The 19,824-nt window shown below is 38.7% G+C and overlaps 2 protein-coding genes across 2 annotated transcripts in view; both read right to left on the reverse strand.

The window, feature by feature from the left end:
• Window positions 1-344, reverse strand: part of LOC128378705 (NLR family CARD domain-containing protein 3-like) — a 37,454-nt gene extending 37,110 nt beyond the window's left edge. The window contains exon 1 of the mRNA XM_053338287.1: window positions 256-344. Coding sequence (XP_053194262.1) covers window positions 256-344 — 89 coding nt within the window. The remainder of the gene's footprint in view (window positions 1-255) is intronic.
• Window positions 345-8,923: 8,579 nt separating this feature from the next.
• On the reverse strand, window positions 8,924-10,600 carry LOC128373335 (E3 ubiquitin-protein ligase TRIM21-like). The gene has a single exon (XM_053333629.1). The coding sequence runs from the start codon at window positions 10,598-10,600 to the stop codon at window positions 8,939-8,941; it is 1,662 nt and encodes a 553-aa protein (XP_053189604.1). The 3' UTR covers window positions 8,924-8,938.
• Window positions 10,601-19,824: the final 9,224 nt, after the last annotated feature.

Consider the following 19,824-nt stretch of genomic DNA (forward strand, 5'->3'; position numbering starts at 1 on the left):
AGAAGACAGTGGATGAGAAACGTTCTCCTGTTCATCAAAACATCATCTGATGAAAGATGCTGTCTCATCTTAGTTGATTAGTTGACTAATCAGTGGTTGAGCTCTTTGTTAACTCACAAAGTTAGTAGTTCATTCTGAGTTATTGTGACTTATTATTCAGTAGTGGAGTGTCAGATGTGACAGTGAGTGTGAATAATGATGGTGGAGTGATGTGAGTGGAGAACAGTGATGGACAGTTAGAGATCCTCATCTCACCTCTGAGCTTTGGTCTGGCTGTCATGTTCCCCACACAGAGAGCTTTTAGAGGGAGGGACTCCCTCCTCTCTGTCCTCACACTGATCCATAGCAGAGAAACACCTTCACACAAACACAACAACATGGAAGATGTTCAGCTGCTCAGTTCACATCCAGTCACAGAGACTTTGGAGCTTCAGCTGTGGAGGAAATACAGAGAGAGAAGATGCTGCTGATTATCTTCATCAGTCCATCTGATGTGAGGCTGCTGTCACTTCATCATCACTTCACTGTCAAAGTCTACAAACATCAAATGTGCTTCTACTGACAGCTGGAGGAGGGACCACACCACTATCATCCATTACAAACAGCCAGGAGACAAACATCTGACAGGCTGCTGCTCAACTAAACACAGCTAAACCAATCAGCTGATAGATTTTAGGAGACGGGAGGTGAAGACACATGAGTGTGTCTACATGAAAGGAGCTGAGGTGGAACAGGTGAACAGCTTCAGGTTCCTGCATCATTAACTCTCTACTGTTCTCTCTACTGTTCTCTGATGCTCTGAACATCAGCTGTTTCTATTATTTAGTCCACCCTCATTGATAGAAATGGACTGAATATGAGAAACAGCTCTCAGTAGAACAATATCATTCAACAGCAGCACAAAGTGCAGCCTCCACAATGAGCAAGAAGCTGAATGAACACAAAGTGAACATTAAAGCTTGATGAAGGAGGATTTACTGCAGGACTGTTGGATCACACTGCAGCAGCTGGACCTCACAAACTGACTCTAACTGCTTTATTTCACTTCTCTCATTCTAATGACATGTGTTTGTGTCTCAGCTGCATTTCACGGTACAGTCCTGGATTGTGTGATGACAGTAAAGCTGAAGCAGCAGACTGACTTTATTCAGAGTTTCCTCAGAAGTGAAATGAGTCACATGACTCCCTCTCTCCTCCACCTTGTTACCCTGCTGCTGCTCTCTGACTCTGTTCATTCTCTACTAATCTAATGACATCAGAGTAATGACATCTGTACCTGTGTAACACCACACTATTTCACTGGACAGGAATCTAATCCAACATCATTTCTCATTTCTGTCTTTTTCTCTCTGAACAATAAATGAAGTTCAAGCTGCCCTGCTGTTCTTTCTCAAGCTATTCACAAATTCACAAAGCTGGTGGTGTTGCTTGTTTGACCTCCTCCCTCTCCCTCTCTATTTATACTTTATCCTTTGTGTCTGATATGGACACTTTTGTTCAATTCTGATTTTCATTTTGTGACTATTTCATAGTGGTTTTAGCAAGAGCCTTGAAATTTGGTACAGGTTAATCATTGTTCACATACTTTTAAATTCCAAACCCAATCCTGTGTGACTCCTTCCAACTATGAGAAAATCTACTTTCTGGCACATTTACCACTTTGGACAAAAGTGTCCAACGTGTTTGATGCCATAAAAAAGGGTTGGGGATTTTCTTCCATTTTCTTCTGCATTCATCTTCTAATCCACTTCTCCTCTATTGATCCAAACCATTCATTTAATTCATTTCAGACTTTTAACCCCTTCAATGCCAGAAAATACAGTCCCTGTAAACAAATGGTGAAAAAAGCACATGAAAAGGTGATTATTTCTAATATACTGAATGCAAATTGAATTTGCTTTGGAGGGATTATAACAGTCTTGGATATGTCATTGATGAGTAACAAGATTGATTTCCAGGGTTTTTTAGTCACACACACACACACACACACACACACACACACACACACCTGTGCCTTTGAAGTAAGACCTTGTTTACATAGAGGTCCAGCTAAGTACCGTGTTTAATAACAATACCTCGGGAACTAAATCCTGACCAATCAGAGGTGTGGGAACTGGTACTTTGTTTATACAGGGGAAGAGAGTATAAATGTATGCAGCTCCAGAGCTCTACATTTCTCTTAACCCTGGAAAAATGGATCCACCAGCGTGAGACAGAGACAGAGAATCACTGATTTTGAGGAGATCATCACTGAGATACAACAGGTTAGTGATAACAAAGAAGAGGTAGAGGAGGAGGATGAAGACTTGGATTCCAGTTCTGATGAGGATGTATCTGATTCAGAATGAACTGATATTAGTCACAATACATAAGAATATTTTGTGTTGGCCTTTACTTTTACTGTGTAAGGACATTAAACATTTTAATAATGATTATTTATTAAAACACGCTGTAGATTTGACAATAATGATGTAACTGTAGCAGCTGAGTGCAGTGCGATCAGTGCAGGTTCATTTCCGGTCACATGACCTGCTCTACTCCCAGGTTACACCTAACATCCATAGACATATTTACACCAACACCGCATTGACTGCTGCTGCCGATTGGAGCGACGTGCCTACACGGCGGCCATCTTGGTACAGGGCCACTCGCTCCTGCAGAGCATTATGTCTATAGAGGAATGAGTGTTTGCACTATTAAAAAGTGATCATACATTGCTCAATTGTAATAAAAATAAATAAATAAATGAAATTGCTCAATTGTCAACATATACACGAGTTGTTTGTTACAAATGTCAGACCGATAGATAGATAGATAGATAGATAGATAGATAGATAGACAGACAGATAGATAGATAGACACGTTTTTAACAAATCAAACCGTTTGGAAATCGGTCGAGATTTCAGTGAATAGTTCTACTTTGAAACTGTGGAGTAGCTCTTACCTCCGTAGATATACACACACTCCTGTCTCTGCTAGCACTGTACCAAGATGGCGGCTCTTTAGGCACGCCTCTCCACAGTCAATGCGCCGTCTACGTATGTCTATGCTAACATCTACATTAAAACTATATGTCTCCCCGGAAATATGTACAGAAGTGCTCGATCTGGGGCTGTAATCTCAACAGCAGTATGACTGATCATATAAATATTATAAAAGTCCTATAGGTATATAAACAGGATTATAATACTACAGGCAGCAGTGTGTCTCTATGATCCTCTCGATTCATTCTGACTTCTTTATGAGTGGTAGAGTGTATGCCACATAGCTAATCACTGCACAGATCAGCAGTTACACAGACTCGGGTTTATAGTGGAATAATTTATAATAAAGCTCAACTTATAGATGAATCCTGAGCTCTGTAACCGTTGTGAAACAATCAGAAAATAATTATTGATCTGATTCACCGTCTTTCTTACTGTCAGCGCTCCCTCTCTTCATTCACTCTGTAGCTCGCTGCCAAATGTTGGTTGTTTCAGCAGCAGCTCTACCTTCTCTTCATACTACACCTAACATGACTATTTCAGTAAGGTACCGTCCACTACCTGCAGCCTTTTAGAGAATATTATAGAAACACCAAACTCATAAAATGGCGGACTGAGATAAAAAAAGGAACCACTACAAATCCGTCTGAGTCTGGATCAAAAGTTCATTCCCACTCAGTCCTGAACTAATCAGAGTCAGCTGAGCTCCTCTCAACACTAACAGCAGCTTGACTTTCTGCTTTTTACTGTAAAATAAGTGAAAACTGTCACTTACCGAAGCTTCACACGGAGAAAGCACCTGAGTCACAGGGTACAAAGTACAAAAGTGAAACTGTTGCAACCAGGAAATGAGCAGAGAGAGAAAAACCGGCGCTGCTGCAAAAGTAGAAACACTTGAGTGTCTGTGATGCTGTTGAATCCAAAAACAACAACAGTTTAAAAATCCTGGAAATGAGATCAGGTTTGTATTTAATCCTGATCAGAAACAAACTCAAAGTGACTGAACTAAAATCATTCAGCAGACTGTTTAAAGAAGAACTGCAGCTGCTGCTATTGGCTTCAGATTATTACTGCTAACAGTAAGTACTGGAAGAAGTACTCTGATACTTTACTGCAGTAAAACTACTAATACACTCATGTACAAATACTACATTACAAGGAAAAGTCCTGCATGAAAAATCCTACTGCAGTATTATGAGTAATGTAGTTAAATGTAAAAGTGCATAAGTATTATAGATTAGAATAGAATAGAATACTTTATTGTCATTCTGCTCATGAGACATGAAAAGAATGAAATGCGTAACTCAGGTCTCGGTGTAATAATAAATAAAAACATAATAAATACTAATTAAATCACCATATAAAATAAAATAAGGTAACTTCAATACAATAAGATATCAGCATATAGGATAAAGTGCAACAGTTAGAAAGTGCAAAGGTGCAGGTGGTTAATGACATGGCTGTGTGGAGTGGTTCATCAGTCTGACTGCATCTGGGTAGAAACTGTTCTTCAGTCTGGTGGTCCTTGCCCAGATGCTGCGCAGTCTTTTGCCAGAGGGCAGGGGGTCAAACAGCCCGTGCGTAGGGTGGGTGGAGTCTCTCATGATGCAGACTGCTTTGTCCGTGCATTTGCTGGTGTAAATGTCTGAGATGGGTGGTAAGCTGGATCTTATTGTCCATTGTGCAGACTTCACCACCCGCTACCTGCCTCCTTCTCTGCTACTGTGCAGCTGCAGTACCACACAGTGAGACAGTAGGTCAGAGTGCTCTCCACCACACACCTGTAGAATGAGCTGAGGATATTGAAGTTCAGCCCTGCTCTCTTCAGTTTCCTCAGAAAGTACATGCGTTGATGAGCCTTTTTGATGATGCTCATGGTGTTATTCTGCCAGGTGAAGGTGTTGGTGAGGTGTACCCTGAGGTATTTGTAGCTGGTGACCATCTCCACATCTGCACCCTCAATGGCATGTAGCATACTGTACATCAAGCTAAGCCTGTAAATTGAGTAATCTTAGTTTATCTTTGCATAATAATGTGGTGAAAATTTTATGGAAAATCTGGATGAATCCTTCTGAGTATGGTGATCTGCTGACTTTTCCATTAGCTCCAAAATATCTCAACAACTATTGCATTGATTACCATGAAATCATTCATTCCCTCAGGAGAGATTATAACTTTAATGATACATTCAGTGGTCGAGTGGTTAAGAGCGCATGCCATGTACGCAGCGGACCCCAGTTCAAGTCCCGGCCAGTGGACCTTTCTGCATGTCACCCCCCTCTCTCTCCCATAATTTCCTGTCTCTCTACTTTCAAATAAAGGTGTCTATGCCAGACAAAATACATTTTTTAAAAAATGAAATAACTTTAGTGATACAAACTTTTCCTCTGACTCCATCAACAGATAATTTGGTTCATGACCAAACCCCTGCAACACTAAAGACACTCCCATCATTCTCAGCTGTACTTTGCTTAGTGCTTATTGGTAAATGTTAAAATGCTAACATGCTAATATATGAACATGCTAAACATCTGCATGTCAGTAGGGCTACACATACACATCCATATATATACATTTTTATATCGTAATAGGGGTAACTTATTCTGGTGGAGATACAACTCATAAAATCCAAAATATCCAAAATATTTTTAAAATTATTTGTGGAAATCTTCACTTAGGTGCTAGTACCATCAAAGTAGATAAAAAGAATAATGTTCATGTAATTTTCCACTCCTACCTGTTTAAGGGTTAACAAAAAAATGTAAAGATGACGTCCTGAAATGTCTTTTTTTGTCCAAAGCTGAAAGATATTCAGTTTACTGTCACAGAAGAACCAGAAAATATTCACATTTAAGAAGTTGAACAAGATAATATGAATATGTTTTTCTTAAAAAATGTCTTAAATAATTAATCCGTTGATTCATTGATTAGTCAAATGAAAATTAAACACTAACTATTTTTGATAACTGATTAATTATTTTGGGGCATTTTCTACTTCAGCTTTTTAAATGTGATTCTGATTTCTTTAGTTCTTTGTGACAGTAAACAGAATTTTAGTTTTGGACAGAACAAGAAATTTGAGTCATGTTGAGTTTTGAGAAACACTGATTGACATTTTTCACCATTTTCTGACATTTAATGGACCAAATGATTAAATGATTAAATAAATAATGGGCATATTAATCTATCTTTAATGATAGTAACAGATTTTATCTTTCACACATCTAACTGTTCACATAATTAATATAAATGTTTTTTAGGTAGATGTCATATCGCTATATGAACACTAGATGGCGGCAGTGGCGGGACTTTCAGCACAGACTTTGGGGTTTGTAAGTCTTAAATATATTATAAATATTACAAAAAATACACATTTTGCCTGCAACCTTTAAAGCTGAAACACATTTATTTGCAAAATAAATACTGACTAAACAACTTCTCTGTCTTTCAGGTAGGGAAGACGCCTCGGAGCTGAGCACCCGTGGCACTAATAATGTAGTTATATAGAGATAGATGAACATTTGAAACAGTTTATTGTACAGTATGTGTCTCCTACTAGCAGAGAGAGGAAATATGGTGACAACTACATTATAGTGTGTTTATAAACTACCAGTACTGTATATCATTGATCCAATGTTACAGAATAATAAATAATCACTATTTAAATATCGCAGTACTGATAGAAAAGACGGAGCTCGGTTCATAAACAAAAATCAGTCACATCTCTTCTAGCTCTAGGTAGTTTATTCTGCTCAGCAAAAACCTTTCAGACTGATTCTGTAAATAAAGAAATTATTCATTATCTGCTGCCAGCGTCACTGAAATGTTTGTTTCAGTTAGTTTGTTGAGAGTGAAGCTTGTGTGAGGAAGAAGAAATGTTTATTTATACTGTTTGTTTGTTTTCAGACTGGAGCAGCTCAACGTGTCAAACACCGGACTGTCTGTCATCCGATTCGATGACGTTCCTCCTGGTAAAATCACAACATCTACTGTTTAATCTGAATTATATCTCTTTTATTTCACTTTTTTTCGTTTTTTTAATCTATTTTATCTTTGTTTTTTTTACTTTAACTTTGAATAAACTCTCTCTCTCTCTCTCTCTCTCTCTCTCTCTCTCTGTCTCTCTCTCTCTCAGTGGTCGGTGGTTGACGAATTATCCAAATTAAAAAGTTTAGTTCAGCTTTCGTGTCGCAGCAACCGGCTGGTCAGCAGTGATGGAAACGTCAAAACAGCCAATCAGCTGCTCATCGCCAAACTGGGACAACTGGTCGTCCTCAACAGCTGTGAGGTGAGTTCAACCTGTGTGTGTCAGCGGTGGAAAGTAACTAAGTACTTTTACTCAAGTACAGTTTGAGGTACTTGTACTTTACTGTAGTACAGTTAGAGGTACTAGTACTTTACAGCAGTACATTTTGAGGTACTAGTACTTTACTGTAGTATTTCCATGTGATGCTACTTTCTACATCTCAGAGGGAAACGTTGTACTTTCTACTCCACTACATTTATTTAACAGCTTTAGTTACTTTTCAGATGCAGATTTGACACAATGGATAATATAACAAGCTTTTAAAATACAACACATTGTTAAAGATGAAACCAGTCAGCAGTGTGTAGTCAGGCTCACAGTTCAGATGTCTATGAGTTGTTAACAGCTCCACCAAATACTGATTCTTCCCTCTAAACTTCTCACAAGTACCCAGAGCTTATCTGCATCAAATAGCCTAACCACCGATAACTGGTAGATAAATATGGTTATTGCAAATTGCAACCAACAAAGAGCACAGTAGCCCGGTGCAAATATTTTTTTGTGCCCCCACCCCCGCCCTAAACACAAGCGCACACACGCACACACACACACACACACACACACACACACACAAACACAGCCACTCAAGAGAACTGCTATTGTCACCATGTAGGCTAACATTACAGGTGACTGGCCACACACTCATCCTGCAACCCAGCCTTTCAATACCACAAACAGCAGCCGAAGCTCCAAATCAACGGTTATCTAACAGTCTGCCCTGACCTGGGCTCAAACTACCACAGTCTGATGATGTCTCCAAACTATGAAACATTCAAATATAGCTGAAACTAACAAAGCTACACAAAGATATCTTGCACAGTATGTCCATAAGCATAACCATCAAGAAAAACACAGCTCATTATATGCCTTACAAAAACACAGCATTAATGAACGGATGTGGCTCCTATCTGTGGGCAGAATAATTCCTCTGAGCCTGCGGTGGCAGGGAAGTCTCCTTCTGGCCGCTCGGAGAAGCGGGACGTGGCGGTAGGGTCGATGCTGCATCATTTATGGGGCTAGCTGGGAAGCTACCGCTAGCCTATGGCGGGACGCTAGCTTTTGCCTGTGTTGCCTGTTTTTGAGTAAAAAAAGGTTTAGCTTTTACCCTCATCCTGCTTCTTTCTTTTCTTCCTCCTTTCCTTCCTCTTTTACGTGCCATTTTTTGTTTAGGTTTGCTAAGCATGATACTACCTTTTAAACAACTCATGTCACGTCATCGCGACTCATCATGACTGACAACTATCAAGGTGGTTGGACAAATGATGATTTCCTCCTCCAATACCAGCCACTCAGCGTTACTTTACCAACCCGCCCCGAATTGTGTCGTACTGTTTTCACAATCTTAAAAACCCACCAAATGTGGGCAAAAGCAGCCCAAATTTCATTCACCCACCCAATGCAATTTTTTCTCACCTGGTGTAATCAAAAGTAGCCCAATTGGGCGGTTTTCCGCCCAATCTGGCAACACTGTACATCAACATCTTGTATGCCGTGAAGTTAGTGAAAACATTTAAAATAGGTTTAAACATTACACACAGTCAGTGCAGCATGGATACATTCATTCCTTATTTAAATATTTCAGTGAAACAGTGATAGAACTTTCATTAACCAGATTTTGTGTCAGTTTATTTAAGGTTTTAGTCTCTAATCAATCAGCATCCTGGTATTGACTCAGTTTGATTTGAACAGGACAGATGATCAGAGGGGCGGAGTTTATACCACCATCATTATGATAAGGACTGAAGAATGGGTAGAGTTTCTCAGTGAAGGAGCAGTCAGTAAAGGAGTAGATAAGAGCTGCAGCATCTACGTCATAAAAGGAGACCAGACCCTCCTCATAATCCACAAACACCCCCACCTTCTGAGGACGAGACTTCAGAGAGAGACGGACTGGAGGGTTATTACGAGCACTGTACTCGTCTTCGTTTATCAACCATATAGTCCAGTAACCATACTGAGGCCTCAGTGTGATTTGTCCCTTCCTGTTGATCGACTCTTTGGCCACTCCTAAAATCCAGTCAGTCTTCTCTTTAACCTGAACCTCAAAGTAAAATCTGCCTGAAGACAAACTCTGCTTTCCTAAAACACCTGGACAAGGAGAAAATCTCTCTGGGTTGTCTGGAAGATTCTTCTCCACATCAACATGATTTACTTGTTTCCGATCAGCAGACAGGATGAGTTTAGGATGTGCTGTATCAGGATCAAGAGTCACATCCACTGCATACTGCTGGACCCTCTTCAGCTCAACCTCAATCAGCTTCTTCATCTGTTTACTGAGCGTCTTCTCTAGCTGAGCCACAGCTCTCACCACAGTCCCCTCATATGATGGATGGACGCTGACCTCTGTCCAGTCTTTGGTGGGTGGAGCAGCTTTCAGGGATGGGAAATTTTGGAGGAGGTGGAGGTGGTCTTCAGAGTGTGAGAGCTTCTCCACCTCAGAGCTTCTCTTCTTCAGCTCAGAGATTTCCTGTTCCAGCTCTTTGAGGAAGTATTCAGCCTGTTTCTCTGTTGTTCTTTGCTTCTCTTTAATCGTCTCAATGAGCTCATTCAGGCTTCTCTCAACAGACTCCTTCAGAGCGGTGAAGACCTGAACACCTTCTGCTTTCTCTCTGTCTGCAGCTTCCTTACTGAGGTCAACTGAGTGTTTGATCTCTTCAATCTTCAGTCGTCTCTTCTGGATCATCTCCTGAATTTCAGCCTCTGTCTTCCCCAGCTCTGCCTTCTTTCCTTCATATTCTTCTTTCAGAGGAACAAACTCATGTGTCTTGTGGTCTAAAACAGAGCAGAGCATGCAGACATATGTCTGGTCGGTCTTACAGAACAGCTCCAGAGGTTTATCGTGCTTCATACACATCCTGTCTTCCAGGTTCTCCACAGGGTCCATCAGCTGATGTCTTTTCAGGCCTGACTTTGTCAGATGAGGCTCCAGGTGAGTCTCACAGTAGGAGGTCAGACACACCAGACAGGACTTCAGGGCCTTCAGTTTGGTTCCAGTACAGACGTCACAGGGAACGTCTCCTGGTTTGGCAGCTTGTTGCTCTGAGCTGCTGCTGCTGGCTTTCTGTTGAGCTTCCTGTCTGAACTGAGAAACCATCTTAGAGATGAAAGTATTGATGTGAAGTTTAGGTCTTGTGTAGAAAGTCTCTTTACACATTGGACACAGGTACTGGACATTACTGTTCCAGTGTTCATTGATGCAGTTTTTGCAGAAGTTGTGTCCACATGGTGTGCTGACTGGATCAGTGAACACATCCAGACAGATGGAGCACAGAAACTGATCTTCAGATAGCAGACAGCTGGCAGCAGACATATCTACACATGTAGAAAGAAGAGAAGGACATTTTCATTCTATTTGATTAAAAAGAAAGAATTGTGACTGTTCAAATATTGGTAAAATAAATTCGAATTAAACATGGCATGTTTCAGTTGGACTGGAGATACTTTCATCAAATCAAGCTGTTAGCAATCTCCAGTATTTCACAGCCAGGTTAAAGTATTTGTTCTCCTTTAATATTGGACGTGTGCTGGTTTGTACAAACTACAGTCAGAGACTCATCTGCAGCTCTTTATCTAACAGCTCATTTTGGCTGTTTGTGCTTTTACTATTACTCAATACAATCTGATCCACTGATAAAATATCACAGAATATGTTCATATCTTGTTGTAGAGAAGAATTATTATTGAAGAATCTCACTGCTAACAAAGCTTTTGCTAACTTGGTGACAAAACACATTTTATTTCCTGTTGCTGCTTCAAAATAAAAGTGTCCTGCTGGTTCACCAGTGGAAAGCTTTTAATGTGAAACAGCTACAGGAAGTGAAATGTGTCTGTAGGAAGTGATCAGTAAATAGTCAAAGATCAGGAAATAGCAGTGAAGCTAAACTCCAAACCACAGAGGTTCAGTTCCACTTTACAAAAGTCCTGAGAACTGACAGAGACTTAAAAACACTTAAAGTGTTTTTTACTGAGTCTGTAAAAGCAGCTGCAGTTATACTGTAAACAATCTCACAAGTGTCAGTATGAAATGAAAAGAGATGAACTTCCTGTCTCCTGTGTTAAAGCTGGTTGTTGAAACATTAAATATGATCAGTTGTACTCACCAGTGTTTGGCAGAGACTCTGCTGTGTTGTTGAGAAAGACTTGATGAACTCAGTTTCATTTATATTTGGACAGAAGTGGAGAGACTCGACTGCAGCTCTGCTGTCCTCTGATTAATGTTAAGTTTCATTTCTGCAGAGTGACGTTGAAGCTGTCTGTCTGGTTTTTCCAGTGTTGCTCCTCCTCTTGCTCCGGCTCTGCATGTGGGACTTTTATTTTTTCCTCTGTTTTACATCATTATTATGAAATATCATGGAGTAAATGTTGTTCTGCACCTAACAGGCAGGAGGAGTTAGTGTGATGAAAGTTTGAGGTTTTTCACGTCTTTTTAGAGGCCAAACAAGAAACAGCATAAATAAGAGACTTGCTGCAGTATTACGTCATTTTTTAATTAATTTATGATTTGCTGTTTGCTTAAGAAATAAACTCAAACTCTCTGTACCATGTTGAATTGCCGAGAATCTTTCTTTTGCATCATGTCGAATCGTATCGTACCACATCACGATGAGGGTGAATCGTATTGTTTTGCACTGACAGTTTATATCTTTAATATATTGGATCATTAGCAGTGTATCGAGGCTCATTTCACAGTGATGGAGAGGCTCATAACTCACATTCACACAACAGGAGTCGATGGAAACAAACATTCACTACAGTTTCTTTTGCTGATTTTTGGGAAATTTGCAGAAATGTTAATGCTACATTTGAACTTAAACCTGAATTTCTGCTTGAATCTCCATTTACTAGCTTTCTGTCACCACTGGAAAGTTCTCATGTAATCTAAAGCCATGTGAGCTAAATCCAAGTACAGCTGTCTAATGAATCAATAAAGTTGATGACGTGTGCAGGTGTGTGTGCTTTTTTAGTTTTAATTTTAACAAAATCGATGAAGTGGTGAAAATCTGATAGAAAAATCAGTACTTTTAAGGACTTTGGCTCATGATCAGTAGCTCATTTCTTTCTCTCTTCACTTGAGAAACATGAAGTTTGAATCGAAGCAGAAATAAAATATGGTTGAAAAACAGCTTTTAAAAAATCTGGTTGTGTTGGTTGCTCTGTCCATCTCTGAAATATCTCAACAACTATTGGATTGATTACCATGAAATCAAGTCCACACATTCTTTCCCTCAGGATAGATTTTAACTTTAGTGATACAAACTTTTCCTCTGACTCCATCAACAGATAATTTGGTTCATGACCAAACCCCTGCAACACTAAAGACACTCCCATCATTCTCAGCTGTACTTTGGTTAGTGCTTATTGGTAAATGTTAAAATGCTAACATGCTAATATATGAACATGCTAAACATCTGCATGTCAGTGGGGCTTCACATACATATATGTACATTTTTAGATCTTACTAGGGGCAACTTATCCTGGTGGAGATACAACTCATAAAATCCAAAATATGTTTAAAATTATTTGTGGAAATCTTCACTTAGGTGCTAGTACCATCAAAGTAGATAAAAATCTTCATTGTTGATTTATATGGTACATGAAATGTCAAAAAATGTAAAGATGATGTCCTGAAATGTCTTTTTTTGTCCAAAGCTGAAAGATATTCAGTTTACTGTCACAAAAGAACCAGAAAATATTCACGTTTAAGAAGTTGAAGAAGATAATTTGAGTGTTTTTCTACAAAAATGTCTCAAAATAATTAATCCATTGATTCATTGATTAGTCAAATGAAAATTAATCACTAACTATTTTTGATAACTGATTAATTATTTTGAGACATTTTCTACTTCAGCTTCTTAAATGTGAACATTTTCTGATTTCTTTAGTTCTCTGTGACAGTAAACTGAATTTTAGTTTTGGACAGAACAAGAAATTTGAGTCATGTTGAGTTTTGAGAAACACTGATTGACATTTTTCAACCTTTTCTGACATTTAATGGACCAAATGATTAAATGATTAAATAAATAATGGGCAGATTAATCTATCTATAATGACAGCAACAGATTTGATCTTTCACACATCTAACTGTTCACATAATTAATATGAATGGGGTTTTTTTTAGGTAGCTGTCATATCGCTATATGACCACTAGATGGCGGCAGTGGCGGGACTTTCAGCACAGACTCTGGGGTTTGTAAGTTTTAAATATATTATAGATATTACAGGAAATACTAATTTTGCCCACAACCTTTAAAGCTGAAACACATTTATTTGCAAAATAAATACTGACTAAACAACATCTCTGTCTTTCAGGTAGGGAGGAAGGATTTGTGTATTAAACAGTTTATAATATAATGTTAAGATTTCATGTGGATTCAGGAGTCTGTTTAAAGCTTTATGTTTTTATTGTTTGTATCTAATGTTTTTGAGTTTATGCAGGAAAGTAAAAACTGTGTGTCCAGCTTCTGTTTTAACTGTTGGTACATTTACTGCTGTGGTGTTCAGGGACCGAGGCAGCTGACCACGTGTTAAATCATTCAGAGCTGTAAAATAGTAATTAAAATATAAAACCAGTTCTTAACCCTCCTGTTGTGCTCAGGTCAAGGAAGGAAGGAAGGGAGGGAGGAAGGAATGAAGGAAGGGAGGAACGAAGGAAGGAAGGAAGGGAGGAAAAGAGGGAGGAAGGAAGGAAGGAAGGAAATGAGGAAGGAATGAAGGAAGGGAGGAAAGAGGAAGGAAGGAACTGGGGAAGGAACGAAGGAAGGGAGGAAAGGAGGAAGGAAGGAATTGGGGAAAGAAGGAAATGAGGGAGGAAGGAACGAAAGAAGGGAGGAAAGGAGGAAGGAAGGAAGGGAGGAAAAGAGGGAGGAAGGAAGGAAATGAGGAAGGAATGAAGGAAGGGAGGAAAGAGGAAGGAAGGAATTGGGGAAGGAACGAAGGAAGGGAGGAAAGGAGGAAGGAAGGAATTGGGGAAGGAACGAAGGAAGGGAGGAAAGAAGGAAGGGAGGAAGGAAAGAGGAAGGAAGGAAGTGGGGAAAGAAGGAAATGAGGAAGGAACAAAGGAAGGGAGTAAAGGAGGAAGGACGGAAGGGTGGAAGGAAGGAAGGAGGAAAAGAGGAAGGAAGTAATGAGAGGAAAGAAGGAAGGAGGAAAAGACGAAGGAAGTAAGGAGAGAAGGAAGGAAGTGAGGAACAGTCAAAAGAGATGGGGTCAATTTGACCCGGGAGCCCAACAGTAGGGTTAAAGAGACAAGGATTCAGTGTGAAAGATGCTGACATGGGTGTGATTTACTCTCTTTAGCCTGTTTTGGATGAGTTCAAATATATATCATCCTTTGGGACTCTGAGGTTTCCGACAGAAGAGAAACGACTTCTTCCTCTGGTGAGTGAAAATCCAGCTGCTGTTTTGTGTTTAGTCCGCTGCTTAAATAGTAGAAGAAAAGTGACGAAAGACGGCGTATTAGGGACATATAAGTAAAAACAAAAAAAACTGACCTGGAGGAGGAGGAAGGGGAGGGAGGGGGTAATATCCCGAGAAAAAAAACTCAGAATTTCTGAGATTAAAGTCGCAAATTTGTGAGAAAAAAGTCAGAAGGTGTTTTATTTTGCCAAACAATCACGTAGCCCAGAGGTGTCAAACTCATTTTCATTCAAGGGCCACATGTTTGACACTCATGACGTAGCCTCACTTTGCAACATTGGAGCGAGGTCGCTGGTCGTTCATTGTGCCTGTCGTGGAAGAACTTATTAAATTGTGACTTTTTTCTCATAAATTTGACTTTTTTCTCATAAATTTGCGACTTTTTTCTCATAAATTTGACTTTTTTCTCATTAATTTGCGACTTTTCTTATAAATTTGAGATTTGTTTCTTATAAATTTGCGACTTTTTTCTCATAAATCTGAGATTTTTTTCATAAATTTGCGACTTTTTTCTCACAAATTTGTGACTTTAATCTCAGAAATTCTGAGTTTTTTAAAGCCAATTTTACACTTAATTACTTATTATTACGTATTGTAGAAATAACGTGTTCACCAGAACATTTACTGAATTACAGAGAATTTTATGGACACAGAACAGAAGCATAGGTAATAAAATATATAAATTCATAATGCTGATAAAAGTGTAAATCAAGCATGTCCAAACTTTTCCATAAAGGGTCGTGTGTCTGCAGGTTTTTGTTCAAACCATTCCACCAATCAGCTGCCTGAAGACTGAGATCAGTTAATTAAATGAGTCAAGTCGAGTCTGGCATGATCCTGATTGGTTTGGAGGGAAACCTGCAGCCACATGGAGCTTTTTGGAATAGTTTGGATACCTGTGGTCTAGGTAATTATAGTAAACATGATCCTTCTTTGAAGTCAAAGGGTAAAGGTCACAGTCTGTCCATTGAGCAGAAAGACTTCATTATGTTGCTCAGAAGGACAGTCAGTGGTGGGACGTTCCTCTGGAGAGTTTTTCATTTAAAGCCATAAAAATCTTCTAAAGGTATGTGTCACTTTTACTGAGACCTTTGGGAACATTTACAAGGTCCCAGGAAGTGAAAGAGAAACCAGATTTCAGGTCAAGAATCTCTGAAACTAGAATACCAATTTGTTTCCAAAAAAGCTGAACATATGAAAAGGATTATAAAATATGTGTACGGTCCACCGAAACTGATCCACTCTCACTCCTGCCAGGGTGCTGAGACCTCATTAATTTGGATTTCTGCTTTGGGTTGATGAAGATAGACATCCGATTCTTCTGCTGCTATTTATTCATGTCAGAAGTCGACAGTTCTGAGTCAGTATTTCTGACTTCTAATCTAAACACATCCCGATCTAACTGCTCAGGAAAACACAGACGCCTGCAGCAAACTGTTTAAAAAGCAAATCTCTGAACCTAACAAACATCTGCTGAGCACCTTTCAGATTATTTCACTTTAACCCTTGTGTCGTCCTCCCGGGTCAAATTGACCCTGTTTGTTCTTACTGTTCCTTCCTTCCTTCCTTCCTTCCTTCCTTCCATCTGTCCTTCCTTCCTCCCTCCCTCCTTCTCTCTTTCTTTCCTCCCCCCTACCTTCCTACCTTCCTTCTGTCCTCTGTCCTTCATTCCTTCCTTCTTTCCTCTTTCCTTCCTTCCTTCCTTCTGTCCTTCCTTCCTCCTTTCCTTCTTCTGTCCTTCCTTCCTCCTTTCCTCCTTCTGTCCTTCCTTCCTCCTTTCCTCCTTCCGTCCTTCCTTCCTCCCTTGACTCAAAGACAACAGGAGGGTTAAAAGAGACAGGAGGAACAGGATAGTACCGCATGCTCACAAAGACTTCTATCAGGAACTAATTAACTTTATGGAAATGTTGACTGTTGAAGTTGTTCCAACACATTTCATTCTCTGCTAACTGTTCTCCATATGTCTAACATCAGGTGAGTTTCTGTTGGTGGACTCAGTCTAGATGGATTATACCCAAGTTTCCGACTTGGAATTTCAACTTGAATTGTGCTCTATTGTTCTTCTCTGGATCGGAGTACAATAGACGGCAGCATTCCAGCAGAAAACTCTCCAAAGCAGGGAATTAGTGAAACTATACGGAGTTTCCCATAAAAGCAAACATTATGCAATTCAATTAGCATTACTTTTTTACTCTCTGCAGGTACAAGGAGGAGTTTGAGAAGGTTTTGAAAGACATTTTGACTCATTTTTAGTGAAACCATCGTACCTGCTGTGAGTAACCAGACGAGAGCTGCTGTCCTGCAGGATGGAACAAGCTACAGACCCTTCAGAGCCACGTGTGAAGCCTTCAGATGGTACAGCAAGTGTTTCATTATTATTATTAAAAGAGACAGTCCCTGATCTCTCATAATATGGAGGACTTGAAAAGAGAAAAATACATAATCGAATCATTTTGTGGCATCAAACATGAAACACAACACGCTGGTTTGAATTATTTTAAAAAAAAAAGGTTTTATTGAGGCTGTACAGGTAGTTAATGTTCCCTCTTTGGCTGATGGTCAGTACAGACACACAGTACGTCATGTTCACAGACCTGACATGATGCTTATGAAGAGTCAGCAGTTACAAACACTTGAAACATTTGACTAATATGAACATTTTCCTGCAAATATACCAGTTTATATTTCAGGAACGAGTCCAGCTGTGGTTTGAATGAGTGACTGTAAATGAAGGTTTTGTAGGTTTGCAGTGTTCGGTGTTTTGCTTCCCTGCTGGACTCATCAGTTTCCTCCCTGATGGGTTTTCAGTTACCAAAAAGACCTGAGCTGAGTTTCTCCCCTAAAAATCCAACGTTACGCTCTTACCTGCTTCTTTACTCTGCTCACTAAACAACCCACTGAGCTCCAGGATGTATCTGGTATATAAAGACGATATTAAGACTTTAACACACAGATGATTTCAGTCTCTAACTTCTCAATGATCCTCAGAAAGTTACACAGCTAATGTAAAACATTACAGAGACACATTTTTACAAGAATGGAAAACCCAAAACTTAGCTGTTAGAGAAACCTTCATGTGGATTAACCCTTAAACAGGCAGCGTGCACCAGGAGATACAGACTATTTAATATCCTGTTAGGATGGTTAAGGAGGTTGTTTAAATGTATATGTGCCTTAGTTTGGTAGAATTGAAGCTTGTGGTAGTTATAAAATTATAAAAATCACTTTAGAAACTAGTATTAATGAGCAGAATGTATCACTTTTCTATGTTAAATAACACTTTTAAGTGTTTTTACCATTATCCCAATTTTATACCTTAATAAGGGCAAAGCATCCTGGTGGAGACACAACTCATAAAATCCAAAATATATTAAAAATATGAAGGAAATGTTTTACTTTAGGTGCAAATGACATAACTAGTGACATCACATTAGGATTTTTACATCTCATTTTCCACTCCTGTCTGTTTAAGGGTTAAAGAAAGTTATTCTCCACAACATAAATCATTATAATAAAACAAGTCATGACAGTTTCTCTGGTTTATTTTATGAATGACTGAAGTTAATCATCTCTGCATACGTGTTAAATGTAAAAATCATGTTTACATTAAATACAAACTGGAGCTTTAATCTCTCAAACATTCAACTTTTCTCATCTTTTAGTTAAAAAAAACCCTACATCCTGCACACACCTTCACAGTACTCATCATCATCATCTTCATCATCATCATCGGTAGATCGTAGGCTCAAACATCAGCACCATTATACAAAAAAAAAAAAAAAATCAGAATATTGTCTGTATATCAGATTATTTACAAGTTCATATAAAAAAATACACAGTGAGTTTTAGCACAAACAAAAGTCTCAAAGTTATTTAGCCCTTACTCAAAAAAAACAAACTCTTAACACATTAAACATTAAACAAAATCAAACACATGTATAATATAAGATGCTAACATATAGAATAAACTCCCAGATTGGTAAAGTTTTATTTTACCACTGAAATATTTAATTATTCGCCCCTTTTTTTAAAGAAATGTAACTTTAGTCAAATCATTCTTTATTATAAATGATTATTCTTCTTTTTGTGAAATGAAAACAGCTTTTAATGGTTTTACGTTTAGTTTCAGTCGGCTAATAAAAAAACTTCTTTACTCAAAACCGACATTTAAGATCCTTTAAAAACAGACATCCTGTTTCCAGCTGAGAATTAAAGACTTTTAAGGTTGTTTTTTTTATCATTAATATTGTAGGAGCCAAATTATGTTTTGTTCATGTTTATATTTGCTTCAGCTGCACGTATGGCAATGATTGACACATGGGTGTGGTTTCCCCTTATTTTACCTGTTTACTTGGGTGGCGGCGGGAGATTTGGACAAAGGGAGTTAGCAGAGCTCCGATATTTTCTGTTGACCGTCACCATCGTCTTTCATCATCATCACCATTGTCATCATCACTTTATTCTTACAGTTGGGTCACATCAGGGTTTTTACATGTTTGTGGAACAGCTGCTTGTCAGTCCTTTTTGATTTTTTCATTCAAATAAACTGCACTAAAAACGTCATCTGGACTTCAGTATGATTTGTGTTTTTTAGGTGTCACAGATAAGAGCCGACTCAGTCTCTCAGCTGCCTTTTGGAAAAGTAGTCGCTACAAATATGTTGAAACTAAACATCTGCATGGATCTGATTGGCTGATGAAGTTGATTGAAGTCCATTTTTTTCATGTTAAAGACACTTTTGGTTTCGTTTCTGTGGCTGTTTGAGAACTTTTAACTACATTTTTCCATTTTATTAAACTTTTAATATCAAACTGTCGAGACGCTCTTGTTTATTTTATCTTCAAGACATTTTAACAAATATCTGCTGATTCGTAGCCGGGGGGAAAAACATGTTGAATCAGAGTAAAGCAACAAATTTAATCAAGTTCCACCAAATGTGGAACTAAATATTTGGATTATCCAGAAGATCAATCATTTAGTTTTTTGATAGTTTGTTGAATCTTGTAGCCAAACTATGATTTACAAACTATTCAACTTAAAGACATTTTGCTGTCTTTCAAATTTCAATTCATAACTCTTACACAGTGAGTCGTAGAAGCAACATTATACTTTTATATT

The sequence above is a fragment of the Scomber japonicus genome, chromosome 2 (genome assembly GCF_027409825.1).
Source record: "Scomber japonicus isolate fScoJap1 chromosome 2, fScoJap1.pri, whole genome shotgun sequence".
Lineage (NCBI taxonomy): Eukaryota > Metazoa > Chordata > Actinopteri > Scombriformes > Scombridae > Scomber > Scomber japonicus.